The sequence below is a fragment of the Oryzias melastigma genome, linkage group LG12 (assembly GCF_002922805.2).
Source record: "Oryzias melastigma strain HK-1 linkage group LG12, ASM292280v2, whole genome shotgun sequence".
NCBI classification, from domain to species: domain Eukaryota; kingdom Metazoa; phylum Chordata; class Actinopteri; order Beloniformes; family Adrianichthyidae; genus Oryzias; species Oryzias melastigma.
Window position 1 is genome coordinate 11868701 of NC_050523.1, and position 11988 is coordinate 11880688.

General features: G+C 35.0%; 1 protein-coding gene across 2 annotated transcripts in view; it reads right to left on the reverse strand.

The window, feature by feature from the left end:
* rgs3a (regulator of G protein signaling 3a) overlaps positions 1 to 11988 on the reverse strand; it is a 126372-nt gene that overhangs the window by 99019 nt on the left and 15365 nt on the right. Inside the window, exons 6-7 of one of the 2 annotated variants that reach the window (XM_036214430.1) lie at positions 9043 to 9103; positions 6380 to 6467 (exon numbers count right to left, since the gene is read on the reverse strand). In XM_036214430.1, the coding sequence (XP_036070323.1) occupies positions 6380 to 6467; positions 9043 to 9103 (149 nt within the window). Of the gene's footprint in view, positions 1 to 5018; positions 5347 to 6379; positions 6468 to 9042; positions 9104 to 11988 lie in introns of those variants that run through there. The other variant, XM_036214432.1, reaches the window with a different exon arrangement.

Genomic DNA, 11988 nt, shown 5'->3' on the forward strand with positions numbered 1-11988 from the left:
TAAGAGACAATCTCTTTAACATGTTTTTAGGTAAATCAATCTATAGAGAAAGAGGAACTACCAGATGTTAACAGTTATATCTACAAATTACAATACTGTAATTTCTGGTGGAAAGATAAACATATCTCTAGGGAAATTCAAAGATATGACATTTTCTCTAAAAAACACTTTTTTCTGTATCCCTAAAGATGAATAGAAACACTTGGTTAAATAATCCTAACTGAATTTATTATAATTACTGCATGAAGGGACTATAAACTGAACAGAATGGATAGTTTTCAGCAAATTAATCATTTTTCTTTCTTTCTTTTTTTTTTACTTTATACTTAATGATGCAGATGAAAAATGTCACTCTGTCTCTCTGTGCCTTAAAAGTGTGTGCAATTACTCCTTCTTCAAATAATAAATAACTGCTCCAGATGATAACTATCCCCGTGATAGGATATCCAGATTTTTTTTGGCTGCTTCTGAGTCAACTGATGCCATTTCTCGATGCAGGGGCATGGAGAGGGGAGAGGGGTAGCCGACGGGCACTCCCCCTCACTGCATCACCTCCTTCAGATGCAAAAAATCCATTCAAGTATCTTGAGTTGTTGAAGTGTTTATGCTGACCGGAAGAGTCACATGACAAAAAAAATATATATATATATGCAAATACATTAAACCGCAAATAAAGAAACGCAAATATGCGAGGGAACACTTTATATCTAATTTTTTTAAAAAGTAAAATATATATATTTTTTAATTATTGCATTCATTTTGTGTTCTGCATGCTCATAGTTGAAAGGGAACGTCTAAAAAAGCAGCAGCAGAGAGCTGTGAGAGTATGACAGGGTCAAATGCTTCACCTCAGATCAAGTGGATGCAGGCCTGAGGTCAAAGTTGCCCTTTAGAACAAGCATCACAAGCATGGCTTGTCTGACCTACACATCCTCACAAAAGCATCAACCGATATGATAACAGACCTAAACACACATTTATTCAAAGCCCATATTTACTAGTACAACTTTAGTATAAACAAATACAACCCCCTCCCCCATCTTCATGTCCAATATTTGTTAATCATTTGACGTACAACCTAATCTACTGATTCCAGGGGAAACCATCTGGAAAAGCTTGGCGATGTTTGTATGCAGTAATATGGAGCATCTGGATCCCCCCTTTTTCCCCCCATCGGAGAATATGAAACAAATGTGTGTATGACACTGTTTTCAAGCACAACCCCAGTGGGTGTTCTGCTATTTTAGCCTTCATGCACACACAGATCACGTGACCCACATCATAAGCTTGTTGGAGAGAAGTGCATTAGGCATGGTTGAAAACACACACACGTACATGTCACTGTGGGTCACTTGTCTCCTGTACAGAGGGGGAAAAAAATGCTGACCAACGTCTATCAGGAAGTTCTATTAATTTAACCTTTTTTTATTTTAATTAAGAGACAGAATTTGTAGCATATAATTCATAACAATACATTTTATATAAATAATATTGCTTTTATAATCTTTTATTGTGAAGAAACTAAAAACATTTAAAGCCAAACAGTTCATTTATTGTTCTTTCTCAGAAAGACAACTTACTACACTCAGTATAACACTAGGAGGGTTGTGTCACAATGTACAACTCAAACTGACACTTTTTGGTTGTATTCCTATGTACAAAAAGTACATGGAAAAATCAACTCTAATTTCCTTGTCTTGTTTATGTCAGAAAATATTGTTCAGCTGCCATTCACGCACAAGCTTTCTATTTCAGTCTTTCAACTCATGTTAAGCAAAGTTAAGATGGCAGCCTTTTTATTACAGTCCTACGGGGTAATTAGCTGTCAAAACTGAGCGGATAGGTTTTGTGGCCGCGGCGTAAAGCCTGAAGCATCCAAGAGGACATTCTGTCTGTAGCAAATTACACTGAAATGAACAGAGAAGTTGAAGAACCCACTGCTCTCATTTAGAAAACTGAACTTTTATCAAGTGTTTTTGAGTTAGAACATAGTCAGGATTAAGCAACATTTCAGTCATAATTTGATTTTCTTCCAAATATCTGTAGACTTTAATGATAGTATGCACATTAAAGACATACTTCAGCACCAGCAGTCATTTCTTTTGCCATTTTGTCAACATAATGCAGAATAATTTGTAAAGAAGCTGTAGACTTTGCAGTTAATCATCATTCTGCCACCAGAGACTTGACCTGCGCTGCACAAGCTCTGACCTGGCACATATATCTCTGATTGAGGGATTAGCCAGACACACTGATCCACTGAGAGCACTGCTGGTGAGCACTTTATTGCAGATCAAACGCTAGACTTGAGCATGAATTGATTTGGCAAATGACTTTCTCCAGCTACAGCTTCCTAGATGTAATTTAAAAAGAAGGAATGTGATAAATACGAGAGTACATCTGTAATGATGAAATGCCTTTTTGGTTAAGGGTGTGCTAAAAAAGCGTTACAAATAAGGAAACAAAAAAAAATTGTAAATTACACAATGACTAAAAGGGCGCATAAAAAGCAAACTGCTTACCTGGGAGAAAGCATGAATAAACCATGAATGAAAGTGCTGTTTTATGTTTTTTTAAGCATTTGCCTACTCTACAGATGCATCTTTTGGGCCTTGAAAGCATTCAAATGATGGTGATTGTTGTCACAAATCACATAAAGTTTATATACATAAACATAAGATGACTGATCTAATAGTTACAGTTGACCAAGGAGTGATTGTGTTAAGGTTGTGATACCGTAGTAAACACTGATGACATCATTCATGCTGCCCAAACCAGAAGAGACTATATGACAGATGAACACCATTTTTTTTAGGAAATTTTAAATATTTTGTTATTACTCAACCAGTACCAAACTTTTGTTAACTTTTTGTTACTGGTGTATATCAGTTTTAATTTGTAATTTAGTTGCAAACACATTTATTTTCCAAGTAACACTTTTACAAATAGCTTTTTTTTTCTAAATAACGGTTTAGCCAGTGTTCTTGCACAAATATTGGAAAATATTTAAAGAAGTTTATTGATAAATGTACTTCAGCTTTACAGGAAACTACTGTATATAGGAAGCATTCATTTAGATTCATGTTGCATCATGTAAATTATTGAATTTAAATTATTATGCAAAAACTATGCACTGGTCATCATGACATTAGCTTTGTAAACACACACGTTTTTTATTCCCAAAAAATAACAAATTTGCATCTTTTGGGAACAGCAATGCATCTTCTTGTATTTATAAATGTCAAAAGCCATATTTTCATATATTTTGTAGATAAAGTCAATATGAAAAGAAGCAGAAACCTGAAATGGTAATATATATACATATATATTATATGTAGTTTATTCAATAGTAAATTTAATTGTGGAATTAAATTATTTGATTCAAGCAATTTGACCATTTCTAGAACTCTTACTTTTCATTATAAATTGGGTAACGTAATATCTGCAGTGATTTACAAGGAGCGATCCTGAGCAATGTGGGAATCTCGCTTTTAGTAATGAAAACGTTTGCTTGAAAATGTAATAAAATTACCAACTAGAGAAGCAATCTCTAGACTAATATACTTTTCATCTAGTCTCAAATGTCCCTAATTTAAATTACACAATAAATCAATAAAACCAAGCAGCTCCAATCTAACTTTAAAGCCTCAGTATGCATAGCTATTGCAGTATCAAGTGCAAAACTAAATAAACAAAATATTAATTAGCCATCTGTGTGTTATGTTTTTGTTTCAAGCTAAAACATTTTTAACATCAGGGCCTTGTCAGGTGTTAATGCTGGTCCATGGTTACTAGCAGATGTTGGTTCATTACAGGGCTTTTAAATTTTGCCACAGCCCCAGGCATAAAACAGAAGGAAAAACACAAAGTGGTTGCTGTGAATAAGTGATATGAGAGGAGCACAAAAAGAAATCAAATAAAATCAGAGTGTAACAAAAGCGTGGTAAGAAGATAAGTGAGCCCTAAAGTCTATTTAAAGTCTCCTTATAGCTACTAAAAAAAATCTATATTTAGGAGAGGTTTGGGTACCAAAAAAAGACATAGATTTTGGACATTTCCATGTTAGTACACACTGCTGCTGCCCCACCATGGCCTATATTCTGCCAGCTGGCAACATCCAAGTGCATGGATGAGTATGCATCCTCCACTGACACACATACGCACACGGATTAGATCAGACAGTAGTGGAGCAGGATTGCCACTGGGAAAGATGAAAACAGTCTACATTCATTAATACTGCCAACATAAACTTTTGCTTTTGTCTCAAAGTGGTAAAAAATGCATATAACTAACTTCTTGAGTTGCTCTTTCCCTGCCCCATCAGACTTAACAGTTAAGAGAACTTCCTGACTTTTTAATCTCAGACTAAAAACTCAGGGTCTCCTTGTGCAGCCTTTGCAAACATTTCCTCCTGGCTGACTCTTTTACAATCTGCTATCTCTGCCCCATTTCCATCCACAGGAGCATAAAACGGATTTTAAAGTTGCATGAAACACATTAGCCCAGTTCAGCCAAGAAGTGTAAATTGGGATGAGTTTAGCTAATGCTCTATGATGTGTCTGTCTTCCCAGAGAGTGGAAATGTGAATAAGGAAAGGTCATTGGAGGTGTGTAGGGCACAAAAGGGAATATTTGTGTGTCACAGGGTCAACATGATGCCAGCCGATCTATAATCCAGTCAATGTGTAAACTGAGCTCCACTAAGGGTCCACAGTTTGTGTAGCAAAAATAAATAAATAATAATACATTTTAAATAATATTTAGGGAGAAAATATTATAGAAAGAAAACTGCTAACAAGCGGAATGACAGGAGAGAACATTAAAATAAAGAATCCCTAAAATCCTCCATGTCTACAAACGCTGTCAATTTCAGCTTAGCTTTGCAAAATCCTACTTCATAAATAAATAGTTGTGGGCATGACACAAACATGGAACTATCATTATCTAGACTGAATTTAGGCTGACTCACAAAAGCCGGTGACATACAGAGACAAACAGCAACTACAAACAGAAACATACCTGAAGTAGGAAAAGAAGGAGCTCTCAAAGATGGTTAGAAGAAAGAAATAGATTTCCCCCAAAAATATGTCTGTGTGTGAAGTGTGTGTGTGGTTGTGTAAAGAGGAGATCCTCTCCAGCAGCGGATGGTTTGGGAGAGCTCCGGCTCATTCTTTCTCTCTCTGTGGCAACTGTGACGTGCTAGGGTTTCATCCAGACAGCTCCCTCCCTCCCTCCCGTCCTCCCTCCTCTCCACTCTCTGTTTTATACCTTATTCGCTGTCCCAATCTCTTGTTCTGCCCTTCTCTTAATCCCTCGCTTCCAGTCGCCCCGCCTCACAATCTGAGGACCGTTAAAGCTTTACAGCCAAAACCCTATAGAACATTTGACATTTGACATTTTATTCAGGCCTAATCTACAATCAAACACTTTAAGCTCCATTCTTTCTATGTAGATCCTCACATTTCACTGTTTTTTTATTTTAAATTGCTGCTCATTCATTTAGCTTTCAAGTTTAATTCATATTTCTGAGAATAAACTACATTTTAATTAGTCAAAATTAAAATCACCAGTTTGATTCACACAATAGTCCTGGTTCCATTTATGCAACATTTTTTATAAAACGTAAAAAAAACCACTAATTTTTGTGGATCTAATCTGAGATTTAATTACTTGGTAAAATGTTTAATTCAACTAAAATTTAATAAAACACAAGGATATACAACAAGTACCATGGGAGCAACAATTAGCATTTGTGTGATCATAATCCCCAACACTTTTATAATAACGAATAAAATATTAAGCCAAAGCAACATTACACATACATAAAATGTATTTTCCGGAATTGCCTGCAGGGTACAAGACACAAATAAAAGGCCTGTTTTGTTTTATGAAATGTTTGTGGTGGCTTATTGTTTAATGGGTGGTAAACATTCAGCCATTATTTTACCCCATAGTTCTAAATGTTGTAATTGAACCTCCACCTTGGGTTTTTTCCTAATTCTCAGAACTGTGATTATGGTTATTTGTGTTAAGACTAACTACTCGTAGGAGTAATAAAACATTGTCATTGATCAGACCACACAGATTGTAAAAAAATGAAAAAAATGTCTTCATTTTAACTTTGGATGATTAAAAAGTGGGGCTGCCCTGTGGTTTAGTGGTTCTGACTGGGTCCTCTCTGTGTGTGTTCTGCTCATGCAAAAAAATATACTTCACAGACTGGCATCACTTTTACCAAACAATAGCTGGAATAGGCTCCAGCAACCCCATGACCCCAAAAAGGGAATAAGCAAGTTTAGAAGGATATAAGATTATCAAAACTGAACTAAATTGTTTAGAATACTAGTGTTTCAACTTCACCTATGACTATGTTAACATACCTAGAGTGTGTATGTGTTGTTCAGGCACTTTCAAATGTTTCCTTCTTCCCAGTTCTTCCCCGAGCAAGTAGTACCACCCGTGAACCTCCTATAGAACAGGCACACACAGAGAAACAAGTTCATTTATAAAAAATGTACAAAAGGCAGAAACTTCAAACTGTCTAACACACTGTTTTTGTCTTCGTTGTCTTTCATTTTTGAATAATTTGATACTCTGGTTTTATTCTGGTCTTAAGTCAACTGTTGTTATGTCCTTGGGCAAGACACTTCACCCTTCCTGTCTTCAAGTGTGACCCCACTGGTGTGTAAATGCGTATGAATGCCCCAGTGTTGTACAGAGGGGCAACACCTCTGTCAGTCTGCCCCGGGGCAGTTGTGGCTAAATCAGTAGCATCACCAAGTATGAATGAGGAGTGAATGAATAATGGATACACATTGTGAGCGCTTTAACTGTCTGGAAAAGCACATAAAAATCGAATCCATTATTATTAAGTTGTTGATTTCTTGTTTTTTTTAATTAACTTTGAAACTATATTTTGTTCTGAAATGTATCTACATTGTATGTGTAATCTTTCTCTGCAATTCTTCAATTTGCCTTTGATCCATCTACATTGTTTCCATTCGTAACCTAATGTCTAGCAGTCCTCAAGACTATGTTATATTTTGCGATTGCTTGTCATTTTTTGCCATTTGTTTCTCTCCACAGCAGTTGATGCCCTGTTTCTGCAACCCCGTCTAATGAGCCAGATGTTGTTTATACGTTTTTTAATTGCAGCATGTTCCAACATCACAAAACTATCAAATTATGCCAAAACATTTATCTCATAAATTTATCACTGTACACACACACAGTGGATACACACAACTCTCTGTTCTTTTTTGCTTAGTATTGTGATGTTATAATAATTTTCCATTTTTAAAAGCATCTTAGTGGATAGATTTCTCCAGGCTGTGGGGCATGTGGAAGAAAAGAGGAGTGAACTAGTCTAGAAGACTGGGGGAGGGAGGAAAGGGCATGTGTCCTGAAAGTAAGGGAGGGATCTTTTACTATTGTTCAATATTACCCTGCACATGTGGCCAAGGGGTGGGAGACAAAAAAAAGCTGTTAGGAAGATGGAGGACAAAGAAAAAAAGAATAAAAAAGCAAACACTTGGAATAACAAAGAAAAGTGAGGAGCACAAAGTGGCAAACAGGTGCAAACAGCAGATGAGATATGACAGGCGAGTAAACCGGTTACCAAAATAACGCGGCGCACTCATGAACAAGACTGCGTTCTGAAATGCAACGAGACAGAGGAGAGGGGTTGGACTGTGCAAAAGGGTGCATGGAAAATGAGCTGTAGAGAACAACGGATGCAGCAAAGAGGATAAAGAGACACTCTTCCTGTGACTCAAAGCTAAATCTCCTTTATTAGCATACTAAGCTAATTAAATATTAATTGACATAAATGTTAAAGGAAGCAAGCAGAAAGAAAGTCTGAATATTTTTGGTTGTCTGCTTACCGTTTAAATTTTAAAAATTCTACAATAAAGTTTTGAAGTTCTCAACTTTTAAAATACTGTAGGTTTTTTGTGATGTTTGTTGATTACAGTTTGCTTGATTGGGCTGTGTGGTGGTGTAGTGGTTAGTTCATTTAGTAATCCATTGTCATGCTTTGAAGATTGGTCTTGCAGAAAGAAGTAATTATGATGAGTTGCTGATTAGTTATTACTTTATAGGATATGGAGTCAGAGTGTAGTAAAATTGAACAAAGTTGTGAGCGTTCAGCACCACAAAATGCACTTTTTTATATTTAAGTCAGCGAGACCAAAACTTTATCTTTTGTGAAAAATAGTTCCTCATTTCAGATGCCAAACTTTTTTAAATTAATCTTGCTTTAATAACAGAAACTAATGAAGAACAGAGGCAGCACGATTCATTAAAGGTTAAATAAACTATCCTCTCAATTGTCTTTATTTTAATTAGTTTAAAGATAATGACTAAGATGTGTGCTTTACATCCACTAATCGGAAAAAATAATCGGTGGTTAGTCGACAATTAAAATAATCGTTTGTAGTAATTATAAATATTAGCAACGTTTAAAAAATTGAAATTGGAATTGAAAATGAAAGTTAAAAACTCCAGAAACATGTCAGAATTCCTTGAGGTTCTAAGAGAAGCCTATTTTTTCAAAACATTTGCAGAATTCCCAGGTGAATGATTTGGACCACTTAAATGTAATTACTTGGCTGAGTAGGTGAATACTTTTTTCCAATTTATTATAAAAAAATGTAAAAACAAAAGAAAAGGTTAAACATTTAGTGGAAATTGGACTGGAATTATTAAATAATATCATGATTTTTTACTGTATAAACACCAAAAAAACTTAAACTGATATATTCCAAAAGGTTAACATAATGTGTGTGCAATATTCCTATTCACTGCAGACACTCAGTGATTCAAACTGTGTTCCACTCTAATATCTTGAGGCAATAGTGTGGCTCTGTAACACTGGTAACCCGAAAGTGTTTCCTCCAAACTATTAAGGTCACTGGAATTCATTCACACTGAATTAAACTCCGAAATTTATGGTCTAATGGATCCAAAACACACAGAGGCAAGCTCACAGAATAAAAAAAAAAGTACACAGTTTGCCAAATGCCTTCAAAATCTCCAAACTTACCTTGTCTGCATCTGTTAGGGAGCGAAGACCAAAGCTCATGCAACCAAGCAGCTCACTCATTCTGTTATGATGAGAGGACCAACAAACAGAGTTAAGCAGGTCAGAGGAAATATGTAAATCAGCAAAGGATAAATCTGTGATTTCTGAGAGAGAAAATGTCCTTGATATTAGTTTTCGTTGGAAAGATCGGATTGTCTGTGTGAAATATGCAATGCTGGCAGCTAAGGATAAATGCTGCAAACTGCTAAAAGGTTTATGATATGGGTATGGGACTACTTAAAAAAGTATGTCTATGATTTATTTATGTCCTTACTCAATAAATACATTTAATTCTTTGTTAGGAAAACAATCAGAAAAAGACAGTTTATTTATTTTTTAAAGTATGATTACAGCTCTGTGCTACATTGCAGCTGTTGGTGAAGTTCTGAAAACAAAATCCCTGTCAGGTAAATAACGCCTGAACTGCTCTCTGCTGTTATTAAGATTAAAAATTAGCCAAAAACCAACAAAAAATTAATTTAATTTGGACTGAATCCAGGGAAACTCATCTAAAAATATGAGAGTAAGCAGCTGTATACTTTAAGAATGACCAGTGCCCTTTAGACAAAACATTCTGAGAACCTTAAAGCATTGTGGGGAATATAAATTACATATTTGCTTCCTACTTCTAAAAGAATCTGTATGGAAGCTGCAAACGACCTACTTTGCTTTTTTTTCTTGTTTGTCCGTTTTCTCTAGATAACATCCACTATCTCATTATCTTGAGAAATATATCGTGATATAACAGACGAAGGCCTGAGTAGAATGCATCTCTCATGCATCATTCTGTACCCGCGTACACGGCCTATTCCCTCATCTGGTAACCCATGAAGTTGACATCAGCCACAGGAACACTGAACCGAACAGCTGTAGTCAGGCCAACCTTTTCCTCAAATGACAATGACTGATATGGATGATGTTTATGGCCGAAAACATCAGCAAAATCTCCGCCTGAGTTACACCACAATTAAAATAATCAAGTATAAATCAATCGGTTCTTCTGGTGTTTGACATTTTCTCACAAAATTAGTTTCGTTTTGTGGTTTGTAGAAAAATGAAAAAAGTATATTCTTTGTTATAACGACATAATGAAATGTGTGTTGACTTGGGATATTTAGATCTACTATCGCATTATCCTGAAAATGTTCTCGTGATAACAAGATAGTAGATTCGTAGAAAATCGGCATAAAAGAAAATCGTTTTCAGCTTCTGTACATATTCACGTAAGGGGTGTCAAATTGTCATAAATTGTCATAAATGAAAATACCTCTAAATTAGTTTTTTTACACCAGATATTGGGTTGAAAATGTTTGTTAGATTATTTGTAGCAATTAGATAAATTACAAAGATTTGTAGCATGTTTTTTATCGCAAGAAAATTATTTTTGCGTCAAATAATAATAATAAAAAGAAACAAAACCCCTTCTTTAGTTGTATTTTAATCTTTCACAGTGCCTAAATACCATGAGTTTAAACTCAAATTTCTTGATATTAGTATTTTCACACTAAATATAAGGTTAAAAGCATTTGCTAAAATATTTGTAGCAATTTGATTAATCTATTAGAGACATTTTTAGCATGTTTTTAACTGCATTTAGCTAATTTTTGTGTCTAATAATAAAAAAAAGTTCATAACACCAATTTTTTAGTTGTATTTTGATTAATTTAATTTAAAATACTTCATAATTAGGAATTTTACACCAATTAGTAAGTTAACAGCACTTGCTAAAATAGATAAATTAGATTAATTAATTACAGATCACAATTAATTAATCACACAAAAAATAATCAGTGTCTTAATGACAGCGGTTATAGGTGCAAACATTAAAAGTTACAATGATTGAAACAAGGTAAGATTCTACACAGTGTTTATTTATGCTAACTTTGACTCCTCTAAATGATATTGCCAGACAAACAACCAGCTAAATGTTGAATGGATTAAAGATGTTTTTGCAGGAATAGTGTAGAAATGTATTTTATCCAGAACCTTTATCTAATTTCTTCTGGGGAATCTCAAGCGGCACCAGCTCCAGCTGAATAATAAACCCTACAGTAAGCCTTTGCTTAACCTCCTGATCGACAGCCTAAGACCACATTTAAAAACTCAATAGCGCTTTTAAGTTATTAATGTTTACCTAGCAAAGACAACTCACCATCCCCAGAGAATTTTTTTTTCTTTTTCTCACATAAAACAGATCCAAGCATCATTTTTAAAGCCGCTAATGAGCCTGCGAGTAATATGCAAGACTGTGTGAGAGTTTTGCTAGCATGAGGAGAAACTCAACAGGTGGATTTCAAGGTTTTTTGCTTCAAATGCCAGATGTCCGTGGAGTTGGTTGGATGAAAGCTGCTCATTTGAAGTGACAGACTGCATAAGCCAAGCAGATGCTGCTCTATTTTTTTTGCATAAAATGCAAAATTTGTAAGAGGGAATTTAAAGTATTTTTTTATTAAAATATGTGAGTAAAGCTTAATATCGTTTGTTAGCTTATCTGCAATTACTTAGCATTAGTGTACAGATTTTACCAAAATAAGAGGCCATAATCCCTACAGCTTTTAAAGAATCTATTTCTGCAGGAAATAATTAAAATAACTGAAGGGAACAGCGCACAGGGTGCTTATAAAAATGCAGAATTCTGGAATTGTACTAGAAACATTTGCTACAGGATTTTCCCAATTAATACCATGTAGGCATTTGGTGTGAGTAAAGCTTAACCAAAAAAGAGAAAATCTCCCTTAATCTGCCTTACAGAAAGTCCCAAAAAGGTCTTTATCTTAATAATCATCCAATGATCTTAACTCAGCTGCTGGTTTAAGACTCCCTCTAAAGACACAACGCCTGTAGACGCTCTTTCAAACCATACAAAATGTGTTATTTGTTATATATTCATAAAAACAATAATGAGTG